Source organism: Netta rufina (genome assembly GCF_964035555.1).
Source record: "Netta rufina genome assembly, chromosome: 6".
Taxonomy (NCBI): domain Eukaryota; kingdom Metazoa; phylum Chordata; class Aves; order Anseriformes; family Anatidae; genus Netta; species Netta rufina.
In genome coordinates this window covers 11,923,187-11,947,383 of record NC_140129.1, presented here as the reverse complement: position 1 = coordinate 11,947,383, position 24,197 = coordinate 11,923,187, and the positions used below count along the sequence as shown (strand labels likewise).

Below are 24,197 nucleotides of genomic sequence, written 5' to 3'. Positions count from 1 at the left end.
GCACGCAGGAGCCTGGAAGCCAGGGGGCTCAGTCTCTGTGCGTGCTGCAGGGCTGGCAGACAGCTACAGCCGCCCCCAGACAAGGCTGTGCCTCACCCCATGACCACCGAGACGTGCCACGGGGTGCCCCTCAGGTCCCACAGCCCTCGCACCGCACCTTCAGCTGGACATGGCACACACAGCGCGGCTGCACGCCCGCCGAGGAGGCTGGGGGGAAGCTGGTGCCTGGCTGGCAGGAGGCTGCTGTCACACCCAACTCCACGGGAAGAGATGCTGAGCACCTCAAACCCGATCCTGCTGGTGCCCCTGGGTGGCAGGACACAGGCTGGGACACGGATGTTTTAGTGGCATCCTTGAGAAAAGCACCCTCGTGTCTGAAGAGCCCGGCGCTGTTCCCGTACCCGCAGTGACGCGGCACGGCGTGGTCCCTCTGATGGCTGCCAGCACCCGGGCTGGTCCCCAGCACGAGTCCCTGGTGCTGGGACCACACATCCTCACCGAGTACTGCCTGCTCCCTGCCCCAGCAAGCACCGAGCTGTGCGGGCAGCATCCCCGGGGGCTGTTTGGGGAAGCCACCACCCGCCGGCAGCTGGCTGGCTCCTGGCGGTGCTGCGAAGGCGGTGTCCTCACCCTGGAGGTGCTCACACACACCCTGTGCGGGGGGCAGCAACCACAGCCCATCCCCTGGGGAGCTCTGCGTGCTGCTGGCCATTGCAGCTTGCGACTCCAGGGGTGCTCCTGCCGTTTCCAGCTGTTTCGGAACTGCAGCCACCCAAGCGTCCAAGGGGCAGCCTCCCAGGGACACGCTCTGACCCAAAGCGAGGGCAGGGTTTGTCCAGACTGGGATGTCGTGCCACCGAGTCGCCAATGCACCTGAGTCCAAGGGAGGTGGGCAGCTCGAGGCCATCAGTGCGCACGTGGACTGGCTCTGACCTTTAGGAAGAGCGTTGTCTGTGGGAACGGAGGTGCTAAGTCCTGCCTGAAACACTTTTCCTGGGGTTGCCAGCTGAAGTGCACCTTGGCCTTGTGCACCAGCTGCCGGGGGCTGCGGAGGGTCTTGAAATGCCAGCGGAGCTGCCAAGTTCGTTGCCCAGCAGTGCTGGAAGTGAGCTGCAGAGCTGCCTTGCTCGCTGCAGGATGAAGCACTGGAGCATGAAAAGTCCGTGCTCCTCCCAGCACCCTCCCTGGAGAGCATCTGCTCCACGTAGGAGCTCACCTCGCTGCCCACGCTCTCACCAAGGTCCTGGGACGGTGACTCCTCTGCACCCAGGCTCAGCAGGGTGTCCTCCCACTGCTGCAGCTCCACGTTGTCCACGTTGAGGCTCTGGAGGGTCTGGCAGATGTTTCCATCCACCTTGCTCTTCTCAAAGAGGGTTTCAATAACAACCAGGAGGGACTCGCTGTCCTCCTTGGCATCGCTGGCTTTCTCAGCCCGACTTGGTCCCTCAGGCTCAGCGTCGAGATCTGGCAGGGAGAACTGAGGCACATCATCGGTGTGGGAGATGTATATGGACGCATCCTGCTTCATCATGGCCCCGAGAATGGAGTTGGGATCTACCGCGTGCTGCTCCACGCGGGGCTCTGTCTTGGTCTGAAACTCCTCCTTCGCCTGGAAGGAGTCCAGGAAATCAGGGAGGTTGTTCCCATACAGGACTGCTTCCCCCGTGGCAAAGCTAAAAGGCAGCTGCAGGTTCCGCTTCCGCAGATGTTCCTCCCCTTCTTCATTTCTTCAGGGCGGAGGAAAGAGAGACAGGAACAGCATGAGTACCTTCTCCAGGCCAGCATCCGAACAGCAAGATCTGAGCTCGCAGACCTGCCCTGGGCTGGCTACATCACTGCTGGCAGAGCACAGGGGCTCTGGAGAGCCCAGAGGCAGCTCTGGCACAGCTCAGGGAAGGGCTGCGTGCCCACAGCTCTCCCCTGGCAGACACGAGGCTGTGACAGCCTCCCTGGAGCCATTTGACTCCTGCCCCCTGCTGCAGCCCCATCTCCTCCCTGTGCCCAGGGCAGGCGAAGGCGGCTGGGAACCCGGCCATACTCACGAGAGGGCTCGCTGCCGGGCGATGATGAAGTCGGGCTGACCCCCTTTGTACACCAGCCGGGCGTTGGCCTGGACCCACACCCAGGTGCCCTTCTTGGTCAGCAGCCTGAAGACCGTCAGCCCGCTCTCCCCTGTCTTCATCACTGGGGCAGGGAGGAAACAGAGGCGGCACGGAGGCGGTCAGGGACATCACGCGTGCTGCACCATGCTGAGCATCCCCTTGCACCCACGCTGCCGAGGCAGAAGGCACAGGACACAGCCAGCACGCGATGCTGCTCCCCTTGGCACTCACTTCTCACGTGTTTCTCCGCGCAGTGCATCATGTCAGCGGCGTGCACAAACTGGTACCCGGACCCCCTCCGACACAGCTCCGTCTCCGTGTAGCCCAGGATGACCTTCCCCCTGCGGGCAGAGCACACGGCACAGGCACCCCGTGGCACCGGGGTCGGACGGAGGCCAGGTTTTGCCATGGCAGAGGTGGGAGATGCCATACCGGGAATCGCAGGCCGTGGGGGTGAAGTCCAGCTTGTGCTTCGTCTGGAACATCAGCGTCTTGGTCCGAAGCTCCAGGATGGAGAGCGGCTGGAGGGGAGTCGCGATGGCAAAGAGGGCGAGCGGGGGAGGCACCAGGGATGCCCTCTTCTGCTGCCCCAGGAGGAGTTTCAAGCGCCCGCGGAAATTCAAGGCCTTGCAGGGGATTAGAAAATGGGGCAAACGGTGAGGAAATGGGAACTGGCTGTGCCAGACCGCCCCAAATCACACCCGCACGGGGTGCGTGGCCGCCTGCGTGCACCAAACGCGTTCGCTGGGCATGGGACCTGCTACCAACTGCTGCTGCAGGTGGGACATCAGTTATCAGGGATATCTGACCACACAGATAACAGGGAGATATCTCCAGGATGAACATCCTGACCCCTGCTGGGTCCCACTGTAATGGTGTGAGTGGAGGAACAGTGCACCAGGTGGGCTCCATCCCATCCCATCCCATCCCATCCCATCCCATCCCATCCCATCCCATCCCATCCCATCCCATCCCATCCCATCCCATCCCATCCCATCCCACGAGGCCAGGCTCAGAGCCACTTCCCCTGGAGGTGACACCGGGGCTGCCCTGGCATTACCAGAAACCCCGAGGAGTTGTCCAGCAGGCAGCGGAGGCGGCAGGTGAAGCTCCTCTCCACGAAGCAGAGGCGCTCAGGGCGGCGGTGCTGGGGGCTGCCCGCGGCGCTGCATCCATCGGGAACGGCTGAGGAAACACGGGGAAAACGAAGCTGCAGGGATGCAGGGATGCTGTGGGGCTCAGGGAAGCCATGTGTCTGGTGGTCACCAGTGGCCTGATGTGGGGTTTGGGGCCGGGGGCAGCCTCTGGGGGCTCCCTGGGGCAGGCAGCTGGAGCACTCACCCTGGTGCAGCTGGCAGCGGAAGGCGGCTCTGTCGTCTGTGTGGATCAGCTCGAAGATGCTCTGGTAGATGAGATCCGACTGGAACGACATAACGGGGAGGAGAGCTTGGGGCACCTAGCAGGGACCAAGCCCTGCCCTGTCTAGGGGGGATATTTGGAGAAGGATGCAGCACAGGCTTTCCTTTGTGGGTAGTAAAAATACGGAGATTGAGAGTAAAGAAACGGGAAGAAAAAAAGGGTTTTGAACGTGGTGTGGAGAGCGAATCGGAGGTAATGGGGTGGATGTGGGTAGAGCCCTGCTTTCCCTCGGCACCCCACGTAACCCACAGCACGTCAGGGCGCTGACACCGCTCAGCACCGTGACTCCACTGAAGGCAGGCAGCCCGGCAGCCGGATTTATTGGTTTAAACCACAGGGGGGAAAGCTCACACCCCGCTCACAAGGAGGAAGGGACAAAGAGCTGCTATTGCTCAGCGTGCATCTGTTACCACTAAAGTCGCAAGCGTGTTTGCTGGCTTTCACAGCCCCCAGAAGAACATGACTCACATAAAAACACACATCAGAAGTGACCAGAGCGCAATGGGAGAGCGAAGCCTGGGTGCTGGCTGTCAGCACCTCCTCCCCAGGCCCCCGCAGCTCCCAGGAACAAACAGCACCCACCTGGTGGAAGCCCAGGTAGTTCTGCACGGTAGGGGAGACGTAGAAGATGTAGCCATCTCCAGTCACAGTGATGACAAATCCATTGAGTGCCTGAAAGCATAAATTGAGCCTGGAGTTACTCTCCCTAGCTTCAGTCCAGCTGCTGGATGGGTGGACCACCGTCAGGTGCTTCTGAAGCATCCAGGGATGGGAAGACACCTCCTTCTGCAGGGAACACACTAAAAGGAAAGCACCTCATGACCAGGCGAGGCTTTTGCCCTCGGTTAGTTGGCGTGGGGTGCTCACTGTTAGCATCAGCAGTGATCGAAGGCAGCCTGGCTGCTTCTGTAGAGCCATCGTTGTGTTGGCTTACAGGCAGGGAAGAAGGGCTGCACACAGCCTGGTGACTCCAGGAGGAGCCCATCTGCATCTCGGGTGCACCCTCCGCTCTCCAAATAACTTCCAAGGGTCTGCTTTCATTTAGCAGCTGAACCATTTAAAGCTCAGGACTCCGTTTCTTTCTTCCAAGCAGCACCAGCTTTATTTTCCCTCCTGACCCAGTTCCCTAGCCCAACTCTACCAGCTCACGGGCTTCCTTGTAGCCTGGATTATTTAGGTGCCATTGGTTTGAGCATGTTGCCTCGTGCTGTACACGTGCACCTTGCAGGGGGACCGGTCCCTCCCCTGTGTGCTGCAGCCCTCCCAGGGCCCCAAGTCAGAGCTTTCCACGAAGGACAGTGCCTGATTACAATGTTCTTGGGGAAAAATTTGGGCAGCTCAGCTGCAGGATTTCAGTCACATTAACACCCCAAATGCTCTCCAGATGCCTTCAAACACCCAGAGCTGCCAACGCCATGGCTCAGCCCCCTGGAGAGCACTCGGGAGAGGCCCCATTGTGGGACTGGGGCAATTGCTGGCTCCCTTCTGCCTATTGTGTTATTCCACCAGGCTGAGCCTGTTCTTGGGAGCAGAGCCCACCTGGGAGACTTCGCGTGGCCCAAGTCTCATCGCCAAAGTCCCACAGAGCTCCCAGGAGCCACCACCTTGCCAAGAGCCCCTGTGGGGGCTCCGCTCCCGGGAGCTCCCCCATCAGCCTGCCTGTAACGGGGGGCGTTCGTGTAAGACAAAGGCAGGTCTTCAAGAAGAGCAAAGCATCTGCTGCTTTCCTCCGGAGGGCTGGAAGAAGGGAGAAGAGGACTCGAGGCACAAAAAGCAGACACGCGATGTCAGGAACAAAGCCACGCAAAGATCAAAGCTCTCCCACAGGCTTGCCCTGCGTCCACAAGGAGCAGCACGTTTCCAGCCGAAATGCCTGGATATTTACTCAGCTGCCAGCCTTTCCTCGGAGCCTCTCTGTCTCGCTTCTTCCTTCTGGCTTACACGCACGATTGGCAGCCCAGGCTAGCAGCATTCTGGCCAGGTGAATCAGCTCCTTGCTTGCAGGCAGCACCCAGTGCCTTTGCCAGAAGGTCACAGCTCTGAGCCCTGTCCCTTTGAGGATGCAGCACGACACTTTTGGGATGAGCCATCGTGCCTAGCAGACAGCAGGAGCCGAGAGAAAACCCCACAGAGCCTGGTTTGGGCAGCATACCTGGAGCAGCAGGTCCCCCTCTGGAAACAGCTCCCCGTTGACCTGCAGATGTGTCCGTCTGTTCCCTCCTGGGGCTCGGGGCTGATCCCGCACGCAGTCACCACCACCCGTACCTGCGGCTGCAAGCAAGACAGCAAGAAATCAGTGCAGAAGGGGCAAACAGGGAGCTTCTCCCTCCTCCTCCTCCTCTTCCTCCTCCCCAGTGCTGCTGCTGCACGGCTGCACCGGGCTTCTTGGTGCACGTGCAGCCTGCTCAGAGGGAGGAGATGGGACCGGGGGCGGCTGGAGCAGAGCCCCTTTACGCTCGCCCAACACCTCCTTTAGGATATCCTCTTCCCTGCCCAGTCCCATCCCTGGGAAGCCTCCCAGGCAGCCCCAGGACTCGCTGCCGTGACCTCCCCGTGCTGATTCAGGTGCTGCCTCATGCTTCCTCGCTCCGTGCCTTCGAGGCAACACCCGTGGGTGCAGCTGATGTGAAACCTCCTGCCCTGCTCACGGGGCCTCACGCCCGGCGGGACAGGCACAGAACGGGTTGTTCCAGGAACAGCACGGGGGCCTGGCGACATCCCCAGCACGGCACCTCCTCTGCTGGGGAGGCTCCCCAAAAAAACACTTGGCAGCACGAGCCCGAACTCCGCTTCCAACCACAGGCAGCTTTTATTTTGCAGACTCAAACACAAGCATGCATAAGGCCTCGGAGCGGGCTCTGTGGTCTCTCCCTCGTACAAAGAAAGTCTGAGGTCAAAGCATTGCCCAGATCCATGCACACAGGGAGCCTGAGTGACAGCCACGAGCCACCCACACAGGCTCTCGGAAACCAGGTTAAGGATAATTAGCTGGACGTCTTGCACAAGGAGACACAGAGGAGATGCACCGCCCGATGCAGTCACGCAGGCTTAATTAGGAAGGGGAGAGGATGCTCTGAGGCCGTGAAGCAGAGCCAGCCTCGGTCTCCACCGCTGACACAGCCAGACCATGGGGTGATGCTCGGAGGTGCTCAGGCAGCTCCCACGTCTTCTGCCATCCCATTCCTGAGCCCCCAGTCCCTTGAGGGAAGCCCAGCTCATGTTTGCTTCCATAGCAAGTGCCTTCCTGCCCCCAGCAGCTCCTCTGTGGGTTGCTTTAGTCCATGCCATAAATTTGCCTTTCCCTGTGCTCACGTTTTTGTTTCCGCAGGGGGCAGCTGTCCTGTGCGGGCGCTTCCCAAATTAGCGAGAGGTTGATCAGCCAGGCCAGGGGACGTGAGCCTTCTGGGAAGGGCTGGGAAAGACAAGGTTTGAAGCCAGGTGATGCTCTGCTTGCCCTCAAAAAGGCACGTCCACGGGAGCTTCGAGAGGCAGGTGCAAGGCAGCGATGAAGCAGAAGCCCCAGCCAGGCTGTGGGGGACCACAACCCCATTTTGCAAAGGCTTTCAAAAAATCAACACCCTTACAAATCAGGACAAAAATCAAACCAAGCAAAAAGCCTCCTCTCATGACTGCCAAGTGATCTACACGGAAAAATATCTGAAGCCCATCTGTAGTATGGGTATGGCTCCAATTTGCACATGATGGAGTGGAATAGTTTCGGAGTGAAGCATCGAGCCTTTTTTTTATAAAACTCTTTTGAAGGGCTGACTCCTCTCTGAAGCACTGAGCTGGGGAAGGCTGGCAGGGAAATTCAAAAGGAAACCAAGTTCTTCCAAAACAGAGCTCCAAAAGGACAGCGAGCACTTTGAGAAGATGCACGTGGTCCTCAGCATTCTTCCCCCATCCACCAGCAGTGTCAGCAGGGAGAGCAGCACAGCGGTGGGCTTGCAACATCCAACACCCACTTGTGCATTTTGTTGTTTCCAGCAAAATTAATTCACGCTAGGGCACGAATGGGGCTCTGCCACCAGAGTAATCCAGCAGCATGTGGCGTTGGCTCTCCTTATTTCCATCATTTTAACACCTGTGGTCAGGTCTTGGTGCCGCAGGGACTTTGCTGCCCTGCCGGGGATGGCCAGCGGAGCACAAAGCCAGCAGACACACAGGGCTGGGGCTGCTCTCAGGAACCACAGCGGTCTGGAAACCTCCTGTATGGGAAGCAGCCACCGAGCTTCAGCCGTGTCATGACTCGTGTCTTCCCCTAGCACCTGGAGCAAAGCATCCCTGTGGCTCTCCCCTCTCCAAACCGATTTCTGAACTTATCCATGCCCCCACTGCCAAGAACCACGAGGGCTGAGAGCAGTCCCAAGAGACACCTGAGTGCATCCAGGTAGAGGACTCCACCAGCGCATCCATCTGCCCTCACCAGAAACAGCTTGTGGGATTTCGGCCCCACGAAAGGCAGCCTTCCCCCGAGGCGTGCTGGCTGCTGGCCCTGCATGCTGCTGATGCATGCTGGTGGCTCGGAGCCCCCCTCTCTCCTGCTGGCTGAAGGTGGCAGAGACATCCCTGCTGGAGAAGAGCCCGCTGTTAAGGGGGTTAAAACAAACCCCAGGACTGCCTGAAAACCATTTAAAACAACATTTTAAGTTCTTTGCTGTACTTCTTTCCCTTGCACACCCTCCCAAGGCCGTGTCTCCTTCAGCCAAGAGCACAGAAGCCACCACTGACACCTTTTGTGCTTTTTCCTCCTTTTCTTTATTAGACAGTGCCTTGGGAACTCTTTTTCCAAAGCTGAAGTGAGTTTGTCTCCTCTCAGCCTATGCCCTGTGCATGCCCACCAAGAAAAAAAATTGAACATAAAGTAAGCTTTTAAAGGCTTAAACCTGCAAATCTCAGCAGCCCTGTGAATTTCATAGTATGGGTCTCCAAGAAAATCTTTGCTAATTAATACAAGATAAAAAAAAAATAAAATAGCACGGCGCACAACTGATCTGCAGCTACTGGATAAATCCTTGCTGAAGCCATTTGTTCATCACCCATGTTCTCAAAGGTCTGGGACAGAGGCTACTGGCGTGTCTTGTCTAAGAAGAGTGGAAGAAGCCCAGTTCTGTCCTGAACCCACATGTTAGCCAGCCAGCTGTAGTGCTGGAGGAGGCTTCCTGCTGCTGCTGTGATCCCCAAAGACCAGAAGCTTTTCAGTCAAAGCACCAGCTGAGATGTCAGCCAGGATCAATAATGTTTTGAGCATTAATGGATCTGGCAAGAACAGCAGGGAAAGAAGCTCCTGGTCCCTGCGAACCTGCTGGGTTGGTGATCCTTGCCCTCGAAAGGAGGCTCCTAAGCCCTGCGGTGCGGAGGAAGACCTCAAGCATGAGAAAAGGAAATAGGAGCAAAGCAATCTAATCCCTTCACCTTTAGCTCATTGCATTTGTGAAAACAAACACCGCAGTGCAGCCATGGAAGCCAACAACGTCCCTTGCCTCTGGCACAGTTCCGTCAATGGGAAAGAAAAAGTTATCAGCAGAAGCTCCTGGGGTCAGTTCTGCTCTCAGGGCTGAGTTGCACCAGCGGGAGATGACAGACTTCACCTGTAGCGAATGTTTCTCTTTGAACAGGCTCCAGAGATGCTTGGCAGCATGAAGCCAGGAGCTCCCAGCTCTTCCAGTAACACCACACCGTGCGCAATTGTGTTCCTCTTGGACCTGATCCCAAACCCCATCAAATTAGCACCGACCTTTGCCTCGGCTGTTTAACGAGGGCACAGTGCCAAGCAGATCAGGCTCATGCCATCCAAGTAAAACAGCCTTCCGCAGGCAAACGCCAAACCCACAGATCACAAACCCATGGCAAGAAGTCACCCAGCCTTCTTCCAGGGAGCAGAGAAATGCCCAGGGGAGCATTGGCAGCCCCAGAGCCCACATCAGTCTCTCCAATCCGCTGCTGCAAACGCTCCTGCACGATCCTTCAGGGTTTTGCCCAGGGAGGGGTTTAAACCCCAAACTTGATTTCTATTATTGCATTGGTTATTTCAGGTCCAGGCCCCTGCAGTGCCGGGCTACGGGAATAACAAGCAATGAGGAGGTGAACAGAAAAGCTGAGTTAATGCTGACTGCAGTGGGATGACCTGGTGATGCCCCACAGCAGAGGGTCACGGAGCCAGATGACAGCAGAGGTTGGAAGGGACCTCCTGAGATCTCCTAGGCCAAGCAGGGTCAGTCCCCAGCACAAACAGGGAATTTGCATCCAGCTCTCCTAACTGCACCATCTTAGAGGTCTTTCCCAACCCAAATGGACTTCAAGACTTCCCCTAAGTTCATCTTAATTATGTTTCAACCACGAGGTGGGCGCAGTGTACAAATAAACACACTCACATCAACCGGTGCCAGCTGCAGCGCTGACTGCTCCCCACAGCCCATGACCTGACACCACCGGTGTCAGCCCCAATTTCTTGCTACTCCCCTCCTTGGCACCGCCAGCTCTTTGCCACATCAGCAGCCACCCCAAGATGTTTGCCTGCAGCCCTCAGCATCTGCTTCTTCTGTTACGTGAACCCTAGGAAATGAACCCCAGCACAGATCTCCAGCTCTCTGGAGGTTTTCCAAGCCGCTCGGCACTAAACGAATCCATCCAAGCTTTTGAGAAGGTCTCTCTGCTCGCAGCAAACGGAGCTCTCATCACACCAGGGAGAGCCCAGAGCATCCAGCAGCACTGCAGAGGCAGAGCCAAGCTTTTCTCCTTGGGCATGCACTCTCAAGAAGATGGGGATCAGCAAACTCTCCCCAGATTTATCCAGGAGACTGCTAGACACTGGTCCAAGTGGCAACCACTGTCCACCACCACCAATTTGCCAAAGTGCAAGGTCTGGCAGAGACGTTCATCTATCTTTTACAGAATTGGTAAGACCTCTAAGTGACTTTTCCTTTTGATGGTTTAACAGGCTTCTAAGGAGCCAGAACGGGTCAGCTATAGGAAGAAATTAAAGAAAAACTGGCCCGCAGGTCTGCTCTGGCATCGCAGCTCCAGAGAGCAGCTCCCAGCTGCAGAGCAGTGTTGGCACCACACTTCTTGAGGACAAACCCACCCTCACAACAAACCTGCCCTCACCAAGGCTCAGGACACACGTCTTCCATACACCAAGCCTGAGATGGTTGGTTTTGTGCAGCCATCACGCTTCTCCTTGGAGATGAGCCCACAGACACATGGAGCTTTGAGAGTTTTCCTCTCGATGTCTGAAGCTTGTCATTTCCAGCAAGCTACAATTTTTTTCTGGTTTGTCATTACAGCACAGGCGGAAGGAGGAGAACACTTGAAAGCAGAGCAGATTTAAAAGACAATCCAGTGAGTCATTATCCTGCAATAGCTTCTTCTGTTTTCCAAACAGCCCCATGATCCAGAACCAAGATCAAATCACACACAAAAACAAACAAACAAACAAACAAACAAAAAACCTCTTTCAACTTTTGAAAATGAAATCCTTGTGAGCTTCCAGCTGCAATCCTGCTGCCTGCTTTAATCAGCTGGGATCCCAGGCAGAAGTCACGATAGCAGTCACCCTTCCCCAGGTGTGAGCAGGCAGGACTGCCCTGACGTGCTCACCTGGGCTGCTCCCCTCACTGCGTGCAGCAGCCTCCTCTTCCTCATGCCCCGAGGAAGCTGCTGATGAGCTGAAAGCATCGTTACATGGGAGCGATGCAGGGACATCTGAGCAGGAACATGCGAGTTTGGCACCGGGTGAGAAGAAGAAAGCCATGGGGATGCCAGAGCTTTGGGAGACAGCTTCCCAGAGAGTTTTGCTCTTGATTCCTTTTCTGCTTTGAGTTTGTTGGTAGCAAAGGGCAAGCACCAGCAGGACGGGGTACCCCAGCCAAGGCTAAGCACCCTGTCTAGACGTGCTCCAGCGTGCAGCAATACTCACCTCCGGGTCACTGAGCCTTTAACGTGCACCTACCACAAATCTGTTTTGCTTTGTCCACCAGATGAAGCAACCTGACAAAAGTCACAGTGTAAACATTTACAGTAGACACACAGATCTGCGCAGCAAACCCAGCTCTAAGTTCAGCACGCAGAGCAGGACCTGGGCTTGTTCCCTCAACGTGAGAGCCGTGCTTGGTCTGAGATACAACCAGTGGGATCGCCAGAAAGTGGTCACTTCTTCCACACGGAGGCCAAACTCCAGGAAAACTTCCCTGGTAAATCAAGCAGGTGTCGCATGCTCTGCAGGACAGCCTAGCCCCTCCGTCTGAGAGGTACGCGAATCCTTCCACCCCACCATGAAGAAATCAGCCGAAGGCCTGTCACCTCTGCAGGGTCTTCCTGAGCAAGTTTCCAAACCTGAAAAAGCTGTATCAGGGTAGCAGGAGGAAGCAGAGCCGGTGCACACATGCAGGTAGGACCAGAGGATTGTTCAGAGGAAGCATCATCCACCTCTTGTCTCTTACCAGTCTGCCTCCAAACACTTGAACTGAGAATAAAAGGATAAAGAAAGCCCCCAGCAGCAACAAGAAGCCATGCTGAGAAGCTCTGAAGCACCCAAGGGCTGGGATCTTGGGCAGCACAGGACCCCATTTTCCACAGACACCCACTTATTGCACTCATGAATGAGGAGACAAAGGAGGAGGCTGCATGTGAGATTTGACAAAGCAAGGAGGGAACTCCAGCAGAGAGACACAGGCATCAGCTAAATTCCTCTTGTACACCTGCAAACAGGTCTGCCTCCTGCCCCCGGAGCCCTGAATGCCTGCTCCAAAGACACGAAGCCAAGCCAGGGGGCTTAGCCCCGACAGATTTCCTGGCAGGTATCGCATTCCTTGCGAGAAGCACCTCCAGCAGTGCCTGGGGTTTTTACTTTTAACCTGTGACACAGCCCGTGGGGGCATGTGTTCAGGGTCACCCGCCCGCCCTGCCAAACTGGTAAATAACCCCATACTTAGGCTCTGCACATTCGATGTTAACCCTTTGCCTAGGAGAAAGAGCAAGTGCCGGGACTAGAAGTGCTTGGAAAGAGGGGCTCCTGGTCAGTGTGGCACCAATTAAAGCCTGGAGACGAGGCGAGGGGCTCTGGCTGCTGAAGCAAAGGGTCCAGCAAGTGACAGGGATGCTCGCCAGGTGACACCACGCTCTCCTGCCACTGCTGCAGGGGGGAGCTTGCACAAAGTGGAAAGCATCCAGCAGAAAAATAAACCACAGAGTGCAACACAAGGGGGTTTGCTGTCATCCCCCAAAACGCCCGATGCGATGGGTCAGGCTGCCATAACTCTCAATGACACGGCTTCAGCAGGCAGGGCCAGAACAGAAGTTGACCTCGATGAATTGTTGGAATGATCTGAAGTCAAACAAGATGAATTTCAAGGCAGACGTGGGCAAGGCAAGGCAGGGGTCGAAGAAATCAAAGGCACAGTGACCTAATGGGAGTAATTGGCCTGGCAGAAGGGGTCTCCAAGACGAGGACGAGTCTCCAGCTGGATGTGAATCCACACAAGGATGGCTTTTCCAGCGCACCTCTTGCTCTGGGAATGTGCACCCCTACTGGAGCAGTGTTTGGGGCAGGCATCCCCAGCTGGGGGGCTGAGGGACAGGTCATGGACCTGGCATGGGGCAAGAGCTAAGGGAGCCGGGCTTATTCGTTCTAGATAAAAGATGACACAAGAAGAGCTGTGAAGTGCAGCACGATGCTGGTGGTTTTCTGTCCTCCATGCTCTTTGCCTTCACCTCCCCACAGGCAGCACGACCAGGGTCCATCACCCATCCTGTGGAGCAGAAGGCTCTGGAGACAAAACACGTGCCTGTCCCTGCCCCGTGTGCCCTGTCCCCACTCCACGTTGTGCACACACAAGGTCATTCCTCCCCCAGCTGCAGGACATTTGAGCAATTCCTTTTGTAACCAGGTCATGAAAGCGATCCCTGGCAGCCCCTCAGGCTTTATTTGCACCGCAGCCTGCGGTCTGTGCCCTGCCAGGGGCAGGAGCAGGCGGTGATGGTGGCTCACGGGAGCGCAGAGCCTGCACAGCTGCCTCACCTCCTGCCTGCTGCATCACCTGGATGCCGCAGGGCCCTGCCACACCAGTAAGGAGAGCTAACTGGTGCCTTGCCTTGAAGGTCAGCCAAGCAATGTTGTGCCAGCATCGTCTTGGACAGAAGGACCCGAAGCATCCCAGAGCTACCAAAACCATCGCACCTTGCTGTTGTGGCATTAGGTCGCATGTCAGCAAGGACCTACCCAGCCAGATGGGCACAGATTGAATCCCGTTCCCCAGATTTGCCCTGCAAAAAGCAGGCAAGAGGAAGAGACATTTGGCGAGGCTTGTTCTCAGTCCAGCATGGCCTTTGAGGACCCCAATAGCATCCAAAACACATCTCATACTACACATCTGGAGGGCTACTGCTGCTGGGGGAGCCTGCAAGCAGGAGGTAGGGAGCTACACACATGGGGGAGAAATATACCAAAAAGACGCTGGTGCCAAGAGCAAAAGCAAAGAAGCAGCAGTGTCCAGCCTCAGTCGCTTTTCTAGTCTGGTTTTGGCATTTTACTAGGGTCTCTACAGTGGCTGGCAAGCAGCTGGGCTTCAGAGGGGCAAATGCAAGGAGATTGGCTTTCCACGCCTATCAGCTTAACCCAGCAAAAATTGGATTGGGGTCTCTGGGTATGAGGCATCATGCTCAGTCTGAGAGAAAAGCTCATTACAGACCTAACAGATCCACCGCAGCTGAGCCCAGCTGTGCCAGGGAGGCAAGCAACAGCAAACCACCAAGATCCCAAGGAAGAAAGGGGAGAAAAACGAGTTAATGAGATGCCAAACTGAACAAGTGCCTTAGGATCAGCTTTGTTTAACCTGCCATCCGCAGGGCATTGGGGTGACAAACAGAGCAGCCCTGCTAAATGGTCTCACTTTCCAAGGAGGTTTCTTTTCAGAGACCTATAACTGACCAAAGAGGATTAGGTCTGGATGTGCAGCATCCAAAAGTGAAGGGGATTCCTTCCAGAGGAGACACAAAACCCTTGTCATGGCAGCAAAGGATGGTCTGAGGGATAGGTGTACCATGGCCAGAGCACCTCCCTGCAACCTCCACCAGCCCCTCCACGTTTCTGGAGATGTGACACTTTCCTCCCCTGTTTTCCAGGACATTTTCCTGCCAGTACCACAGCTAAAGATGTAACCCTGAAGCACTAGCATACAAGGGTCTGATATTATGACTAATAATCCTCCTATCTTCAGGAGATGCCACCTTGCACCCCAAAGCAAACTCCACTTCAGGATGGGACAACAGAAGCACAGCAGGGATCGAGCCCAGGAGCTTTTTCGCCCCGCTCAATACCCATGCAAGATACTCGCCTGTCAGGTAGCTCTTCACCTTCAGGTACCCCACCACCAGTCGGAGGATGGAGAGTTTATCAAGCCTGGTGCACACATCTTCGGGGAAGGGCAGCAAGCCCGTCAGCTTGTTCAGCTCCTGGTTGAGCCGGTCCCGGTGCCGCTTGGAGGGGTTGGACTTCACGCCCTCGGGAGGTGGTGGTTTGGGGCTGGAAAAGGGAAAGCAGAGTTTAAGTAAACGGAGCTTGTCTGGCGGGCTCTCCCCAAGCCCAGGGTTGGTGTTACTGCAGCCACGGCAGTAAAACATTAGGTGACCTCTGTAAGGCCTTGCGGCAAGAATGGGAAGTGGGAAGGTCCAGAGAGATTTTTATTTCAATTTTTCTCAGCTAGTTTCCTCTAAATTCTGCTCCCACAATCACATTTATCATCTTAAACAGATACGGAAGCTTCACAACCAGACCTCTTTTCCTTACTTGGAAGTCAGAGAGAGTGCTTGCAGCCTGAACCCACTGCTTTACTCATTGACTGATGATACAAAGAGAAGCACGCGTGAAAATCAATGGCAGCACTTGGATGAAGAGATCCTACGCAGGGCAGCTTAGGGCACAGCACTTAGGGAACAGGCTCTTTTTTAAAAAAACATGCTGATTTTGTTTTGTTTTGTTTTTTATTATTATTTTTTCTTCCAATCTTCTAATTTCTGACCCTTTCAGATGGGCATTTTCCACCTAAAGCAACATCCGGTGCCTAACGTAGGCTCCAGGAGCAATGCTGAGCCTGCAAGAACAGCTCCTGTCTGCCAGCAGCTGGCTTGGAGACCCATCTCCACCAGCTGCACTTAGTGCACACACTAGAGCTGAAGCCCCAGCCACAACAGTAAGAGGTTTGTTGATGACTAATGAGTCTGGGATGTCACCTTGTGTCTTTTGCTTTTTAATGCTGATTTGAATTTTTTAGATTGAAGAAAAGCACTTTAGACTTCACAGGGAACCCTCACCCTACCCTGTACTTGGTTAAATTGCATCCCCTAACATGCAACCCATATTGTTTTGATGTAATTTGTGTAACCACAAACTCTCTCCGCAGGCATCCTTGCTTCATAAAGCAGCTTCGGGTAACAGGATCTGCCAGTATTTAGGAGCAATTTAAGCTCTCCCCTCTAATACTGCTCTCAAATCCCATCTGGCAGGGCTGCTCACATGTGTGACAAGAGAGGAAATGAGTATTAAATGAAATACAGCGAGGTGCCTGTTGAATTTTTATTGTGGAGAGCTACCGATGGCTCTTCTAAGCGCGGACAGAAAATTGCAGCATTTCTCCAGAAAAGCGCAATCATGCTGCTTTGTAAGATAAGCATCAGGAGAGATATACCCTTCTTCTCAGAGAGATTAGGTGCAACTCATCACCAAACTTGTCCATACAAGCCATACAAAACACATTGGCACTAGTGCTTTTGTGTACTCCATTAGCCACTGGCTTAACAAGCACTTTTGAAACCACAGTCACTCATCAGGGAGGAAAAAATAATATTGTTTTTAATCAGAGAGAGTCGAGGAGGAAAAAAATAAAATCAGAAGTGAATTAATTCTGAGTTTCTTCAGGCATCCTTTAAGGAAAAGAGCTCTGCACAGTCAGTACCCAAATACAGCCCACAAGTAGCCAGAAAGGGGAAGAAAAGGGAGATGGGCAAGTAGCGCTGCCTTTATGGGAAGGGGCAAAACACAAAGGCATAGCAGGGTCTTTTGGGCAGCCCGGCAGTGCTGGCAGCACTCGGGGACACGTGGGGTGGCACAGACAGCACCGAAGCACTGGAGGGAATAGCAGGGAGGCTATGGGGTTGCTGGGCTGCTCTTTCGGCAGCCTGCTTATACAGGCACATGCTGCACCAGGGAGCTCTGTCCTTATGGGTGCCAGAGTGAAAAAGCCTCTGAGTGCTCTTCGGAGACAGATTCGGAGACAGTTCACTGCCATGCAGCTCATGGGCTCCGTGCAAGCCAGCAGGAACACTGCCAGCCCCCATCGGGCACGCTTAGCGAGGGAAAGGCATGGACATGAGCACAACCACACCATTAGTCACAGGTGAGCACTGCAGCAAACCATGCTTCCCCTGACCACAGGAACAGCGGAACCTGGTCTGGGTGTATCCCTGCATCCTACCAACCTGTTCAGACTCCCTGCCCTTAAGACTGGCTCTGCCCACGCTTCCTCTCTGCTGTCAGAGCCCCGGGAGTGCTGCAACCTGAGCACAGCACGCCGAGCCCTGGCACACACAGGTACAGCCCAGTGCCTGCTCAACCAGCGAGAAAAGGCACTTTGAAGAGGTCTGAGCACCTGTCCTGTTCGTGGGACACAGCCTGGTGATACGGCTCGGAGTGGGGCAAAGGCTGCAGCGCTGCCGCTCCGTATTTTTTCCCCCGTCTGCCCTTTGATCAGGGATCCCAGCAGGAAGCTTCGCACTTCTGCAACCAGCCAAGCACCGGGGGACAGCAACGTCAGCCGAGGTTCCTCCGGCTGATACACCGCCTCCAAATCTAATCCTTTAAAAAACTCAGCCAAAAGCACCGAGCAAACAGCAAAGAGAACCTCATCAGAACAAAGCCTAGCCCCGGCCCCAGCCCCATCTCCCCCGGGCTCACCCCGGAGCAGCCTCACGCCCCCTCCCCAGCCCCCAGCCCCTCCGGGGGCACCTGCCCGAGCCCCCCCACGTCCCCACCTCTTGGGCACCGGCTTCTTCCTCTTCCTCCCGGCGTACATCGTCCCGCCGGCAGCGCCGAGCACCGGCCGGAGGAGGGGTTTAAGCCGCAGGGCGATGGGGCGGCCCCGGCACGGCCCCGGCCCCTTCCCCGCCCCGGCACGGGGAGCGCCGGCAGTCGGGAACCCAAACACACAACCTTTTTTTTTTTTTTTTTCTCCCCACAAAAAAAAAAAAAAAAAAAAAAAAAAAAAAAAAAAAAAAAAAGTCGACCGCTTGAGAGCTGTTTTCGTGCTCTTCTCCTCCTCCTGCAGCACCTGCAGGACGCTGCGCCCCAGGCTCGTGTCGCTGCGGATCCCCTGATGTCCCACCAGATGGGGTGAAGCTGCCCAGTTTCCCAGCCCCACGAGTGTACCTGCACACTCCAGGGCTTCACAAGAAAACCCTCCCCATCACCCTGAGCCCGATCCCCGGCTGTCCCCCTCCAGGAGCAGCCAGCCTGCTGCCTCTCCCTTCCTGTGTCCGTGTGTCAGCGCTGCCCAAAGCTCTCGTGCTTCCACCCAAGAGCCACCTTCAGCCGCTGCTGTGAAAGCGGGGAAGACAGAGACAGAGAGGAGAGACTGAAAACAAACACAGAGACATCACATCTAACCACAGTTTGGTTTATTACCATCTTTTATTTATTTATTTTTTCCAAAAGGAGCAGCCCCAGCAGGGCTACGAGTGGGGCAAGCAAATTTGATACTTCCCCTGACAACTTTCCCAACTCCGTTCTGCCCAGGGGACTTCTCAGCCAGACACTTTTTCTGCCCAGTAATGCTCTTCCACACACCCCTCGAGTCCATACAGACATTTAACGCCCTTTGCTAATTAGTCATGCTGCCCAACCATCATGTCCTCTGATCTGGTTTTAAAGCCTGGCTTCCAGCAGGCTTGTCCTTGTTTGTCCTTCCCCGAACCTTTTCCTGTTCCACTGTCTCCTTCATTTTGTTCTCTCCACCTTTCCTCAAGCTTTTCCTTTTTGTTCTTTGCTGAGCTGAAATTTTCAGGGTCAGGATGCTGCTCCTGAGTGTAAGGCCCAGCTCAGAGCATTTTCTCTTTACTCTTTTTCCCTGCTGGCATCACTTTTGCAGTCACACACACTCAGTGGCACCTGCTACTTTATTGCTCAGTCCTGTAAGACACCTTTGAACCCTTCACAGCCTCCTGCCATCCTCCCCAGGATGAGTAACTCCTGGCATCACCAAACACAGCCAACTCACCACTCACACTCCGGTTAGGACACTGGTGATGAATGGCAGAGTTTCCAGCACCAGTTGGGTGGAATTTCACCTCCAGATGCTGTGGAACAGCTCCCCTGCTCCCACACGTGGACAGAGGAGTGCAGGGTGGCTAGGAGGGACAAAAGTCTGTAACAAGCTTTCATCGGAGCAATGATTTTTGGCCATTTAGTGCCAGAGTAATCCTGCTACCTGAGAGTGAGGAGAGCATGACATTGGGGCTGTCCTGTGGGGGTAGGATGAGGCAGGAGTTGCAGGTGCTGTCCCTGCTAGAGCACAGTCCCACAGCATGCAAGTGAGGTGGCACTGGTGGCACAGGCAGCCTCTGCTGATAGCCCTGGACAAGGTGAGCTGAGGAGTAAGGTTCAGCCTGGTGGAGCCCAGGAGCAGCAGATGGAAGCTGGACGAGAGACAAGGTGGCAGCATAGGTCCAAGGTCCATCTGGGAGACTGGACTGGGGACAAGTCTACCTACGATGTAAGTCCAAGGTCCATCCGTGTGCAGTAAGTTTAGAGAGGGACAGAGAGAGACACAAAGATAAAACCAAAGACTGAGCCTGCCTGCCTGGAACTGTGCTTAAACAGAACCCAAAATGCCACAAGCAGGGGGTGGAGGTCCTAAGTGAAGTTGGTCAGGGCCATTAATGCCCACTGGTAATTACAGGGACCTGGCAGCCATTCCCCTCACATCCCTCTCTTCTGAAGTGCTTTGGGTGCTGTGGGTCACCATCAGGCTGTGTCAGGGTGACATGGAGCCATGCTGGGTCACAGCATGGGTTTGTGGGGCTGGGACAGAGGTAGGGAGTCAAGAAGAGGCTGGGTGGGGAGCTGGAATGGAAAACAGTGATGAAGACTAAACAGTGATGGGCTGATGGGGTACAGAGACCCAGACAAAGCGAGGGGATGGACCCGGGCATGAGCCTACTAGGGCTGGACAACAGGGGATGCCTGGTGTGGGGCACAGCAGTCCCTCTTCCTCTCTCCCATTTCTTTGATCCTTCTTATTTCCCCCACATTTGTTTCATCGAGGTCTTTCCAAGATCTCAAAGCACAGCCAAGACCTGAGAGTTTGAAAACCAGTTTTCCATTTATTCAGAGCTTTCTGTGCAGTTTTATTTTTTTTTTTACCACCTCTGAAGGTCCCCATGGCTGGGCTGCCTGACCTTTTTGTTTGCAAAGCAGATTTGCTCTGGATGCTTCTCAAAGTACAGCAGGTTATCGGGTGTTCCCGTTCACAAGCACAGGACACAAAACAAACCCAACCCAGACGATGCCCAGCACATCGCAGCGGCAGGGAGACAAGCCAAGGTGGCTGTTGGAGGGCAAGCTGCTTTCCTGCAGCATTGCCCAGCCCCATCTTGTGGCAAGGATCAGCAAAACCTCCAAGAGCAGTAGCGGCATTCTGCCTGCTCCGTGGGCAGCAGGGTGGCTTTCCTGGAGCACTGAGCTCCAGGATGGGGCCAGGATGGGTCCAGGGTGGGTCTTCTCCTGCTTTAGGTGTCCTGTCTCCTCCCGCAGCCCCTGTCCCAGCCGTGGACCAAGTCCCACCACCAAGCCATGCCCCTCAGTGCCACATCCACACCTCCCTTAAACACCTCAGCGACGGGGACGCCACCACCTCCCCGTGCACCCCCTTCCGATGCCTGCGCTCCTTCTCCAATTAAGAAACCCATCCCGGCATCCAACCCCACTTGACACCGTCCCTTCAGCTTTAAAACCGGGCTTTTAAAGCCCCGGGGAGGAGCTGAGGCGGAGGTTGGCTTCTGCCGCCTCCCTCCCTCCCTCCCCGCCGTGACGCCATTTCGTGGCGCCCCGCGGCTGCTCGGCGCCGCCATGTCCTTGTGGCGGGTCCGCCTGGGCCCGGCGGCCACCGCCGCCCTCCATGGCCGCCTGCGGAGCTCCGTGCTGCCGGCGGTGAGCGGGGCTGGGGCGAGGGTCCGCGGCCGCAGCGGGCTCGCCTTGCCGTGTCCCTTCGGCTCCGGCTGCCCCGAGGCTGCCAGAGCCGGGACGGGCACACCTAGGGCACCTAGGGCATGCATAGGGCATGCACGGCGCATAGGGCAGGGGTAGCTGCCGTGCCCGGGGTGCGGGTGGAGGTGAAGCAGGGACGTGGGGATGGGGCGGGGGAGATGTGGCTGCGGCGTGACACGGTGACCTTCAGCACGGCAGGGGTGGGAGTGGGGAGGTCCCGGGTGAAATTAAAAGCTTTGTGTAGTTGCTGTGCCCCAGGGGAGGGTTGTGCAGCTCTCGCAGAGGTCTGCGGGTGGCTTGGTGTTTGGCAGCGTGCTGCAGGCAGCTCATGGACCAGGTGCGTGTTTCTGTGCACCTCTACCTTCGGGAGCTGTCTTGTGCAGTGCTGAAGCTGTTTCTCCCCTGAAAGGCTGGGAGAAGGTCTAATGCTAATCGCTACCCAAAAATGAACAAAAATGCAAACAAAAACCTGCTGTAGGATCTCACTTGTGAATGTAGGGCACATCAAGTGACTGTGGCCTTCAGTAAGTCAAGGAAGCTTCACCAATTCAGACCAGAGTGTTGGCAGAGCTCCCCTGCTTCAAGCTTTAAACACACTGGGATTTGTTTCATGTTTTCTGGCTTATCAGTATTGCATTTTGTGAATAGCTTTTCAGCCTACATACTGCTTCAGCTGCTGAGCTGCAGCAGCAGTGCTCACTGTGCTGTATGAAAACTCCTTGTGTTAGATGTGTGTACCTATCTTTCTGCCTGCACAGGTCTGAAAAATCTGCTCTTTCAGCACGCCTCGTTTGGCTAAGAGTGACATAATCTGTTAATTTTGTTGCTGTGTTTTCTTTCAGGCAAGAATTCATGTCAGCCCTATGCGGAATTTGCAGTATGGCTGGCTGGCTTACATGTTGGGAGACAGAACTTGTAAAAAGCTCACTGAATATAGCAAAATCTTCACAGTGGAGGGCAGCTTGTGTTCTGGGAAGGGCAAGCTTGCACAAAAACTAGCGGAAAAATTAGGTACATCTTGTTTTCTTTGTAATATTTAATATAATGTAATAGTGTAATTGTCATAGTGTAACAATGCAACTATTGACTAGGAAATTATTAGGTAATGCTGCAGTTAATGTAACAGGTGTCTAGATAAAGGCAGAATAAATGTTGGTGAGTTTCAAGATGAGGACAGAGCACTTGTTATGTCTGTGGGGTGAATAGGTATTGTTTGCTGTGAATGAGATTTTAGTTCTAATGAGGTCATTTTGCTCACCTGAGCTCCTAGGTCACTGAGCACATTACGAGGTTTGTAGGTGGTGTTTTCTGTGTGTGTGTGGACTCAGAGCTTCAAGTTGAGTAGAGGACTGGTAGCAAAAAAAGTTCTGCTGAAACTGATAGCTCACCTCTCATCGTGGAGGTGGAACAATAATAAAAGCCTAATAACTAGATTTTGTCCCCCTTCTCTGAGGTGGTTGGCCAGAGGATTTTGAGCTGTCTTCAAGTATTGATTAAAGCAGACACATGTACATAAATGAACTGATTAGGAGATACTTACTGTAAACAAACAAAACTTACTTTGGTGTTCCGTTTGGGGTTTTTTCTTTTTTGTCAGGAATGAAATACTTCCCAGAAGCAGATATCCATTATCTAAACAGAATCACAGGAGACGGAACATTGCTGGATGAGAAGTTTAATGGTTTCTGTAACCTTGAGAGATTTTACAACGACCCAAAATGCCCTGATGGACACTCATACAGACTGCAGTCTTGGCTGTTTGGTAACCGTGTGTTACAGTATGCTGATGCATTGGAACATCTGCTGTCCACAGGTTAGATTTTACAATAAATAAGTTTCATTTTTATATTAACTTGTGTGAAAGCTCTGACCCTGAGATAGCTGGTTTGAAGTATTTTGCTACTGTCTGCATTTTTGAAATGGAGTGAGTATGGGTGAACAGTCCTTGCACATTTTGTGTCAGAACAACACCTTGAATCATTTCTAGCAAAGGGAATGCATATTGGTTATTAGTTACAAGTTTTATTAATTGTAATTGGACAATCTTTATTAAAATGGCCTTCTTAAGCATACTGAGACAGACGTGAATTCTACAATCATTTTTAAAACTCTCCCTAGACTCTGTTGCTGATGGCACTTTTTGTTCAGTCATTTTGATTTCCATAAATACAGTTTTACGGTGGTATTGCTATAATTCCAGAATGTTTCTGGTGTGAAAAGCTTTTCTGATTCAACACTGACTTACCTGTTGCTTGTGCTTTAATAAGTGTTTTCTGAAAAAATGTAAATCATAAAATCATAAGGGTTGGAAAAGACCTCCAGGGTCAGGTCCAACCATCACCCTAATACCAATATCACCCACTATACTGTGTCCCCAAGCACTGTGTTCAACCTTTCCTTAAACACCCCAAGGGACGGTGACTCTACCACCTCCTTGGGCAACCCATTCCAATGCCTGACTGCTCTTTCTGAGAAGAAATATCTCCTCATTTCTGATCTGAACGTCCCCTGGCACAACTTGAGGCCATTTCCACTAGTTACCTGTGAGAAGAGGCTGACCCCCAGCTCCCCACACCTTCCTTTCAGGTAGTTCTAGAGAGCAGTAAGGTCTCTGCTGAGCCTCTTCTCCATACTAAACAACCCCAGCTCTCTCAGCCACTCCTCATAGCACTTGTGTTCCAGACCCCTTACCAGCTTTGTAGCCCTTCTCTGGACAAACTCCAGGGCCTTGATGTCCTTCTTGTAGTGAGGAGCCCAAAACTGAACATAGTACTCAAGGTGTGACCTCACCAGAGCAGGGTACAGGGGGATGATCACCTCCCTGCTCCTGCTGGCTGCACTATTCCTGGTACAAGCCAGGATGCCGTTGGCCTTCTTGCCCCCTGGGCACACTGCTGGCTCATGTTAAGTTGAGCATCAATCAGCACCCCAAGGTCCTTTTCTTCTGCACAGCTTTTGAGCCGCTCTGCCCCAAGCCTGTAGCGCTGCATGGGGTTGTTGTGGCCAAAGTGCAGGACCCAGCACTCAGCCATGTTGAACCTCACCCCGTTGGCCTCTGCCCATCGACCCCATCCTGTCCACGTCCCTCTGCGGGGCCTTCCTACCCCCCGGCAGATCGACACTTCCCCCCAGCTTGGTGTCCTCTGCAAACTGGGGGTGCACTCAATTCCCTCATCCAAATCATCAATAAAGGTAGTAAAGAGGAGAAAGGGTGTGAATTCTAGAAAGTGTGCCAAACACAAGTGTAACTGTGATGTTCAAATATAATAATACTTAGCTGCTGTAGTGAAGGCACAGAACAAGAATTTGTGTATTAGATAGGCATTTTTAGAATACATATGCACTGTGTTTGTACAAACAAAAAGAAATACTGCTTTTTTGTTTGATTTAAAATTTTAGTGAAATTTCTCAAAGTTTTCCTT

At 54.2% G+C, this 24,197-nt stretch overlaps 2 protein-coding genes across 2 annotated transcripts in view; one reads left to right on the top strand and one right to left on the bottom strand.

Moving 5' to 3' along the window:
- Nucleotides 1-130: 130 nt before the first annotated feature.
- On the bottom strand, nt 131-20,639 carry LOC311210990 (uncharacterized protein; the record flags this gene model as incomplete). The annotated part of the gene is made up of 11 exons (XM_084289411.1): nt 131-1,727; nt 2,043-2,184; nt 2,334-2,443; nt 2,535-2,728; nt 3,163-3,287; nt 3,444-3,522; nt 4,104-4,193; nt 5,674-5,792; nt 14,855-15,042; nt 17,547-17,671; nt 20,496-20,639. The coding sequence occupies 11 exons, from the start codon at nt 20,637-20,639 to the stop codon at nt 131-133; spliced, it is 2,913 nt and encodes a 970-aa protein (XP_084145537.1).
- The window catches only part of NDUFA10 (NADH:ubiquinone oxidoreductase subunit A10), a 38,705-nt gene continuing 35,104 nt past the window's right edge, over nt 20,597-24,197 (top strand). Inside the window, exons 1-3 of the mRNA XM_084289032.1 lie at nt 20,597-20,718; nt 21,618-21,786; nt 22,373-22,588. Of these exons, the coding sequence (XP_084145158.1) occupies nt 20,638-20,718; nt 21,618-21,786; nt 22,373-22,588 (466 nt within the window). The 5' untranslated portion in view covers nt 20,597-20,637. The remainder of the gene's footprint in view (nt 20,719-21,617; nt 21,787-22,372; nt 22,589-24,197) is intronic.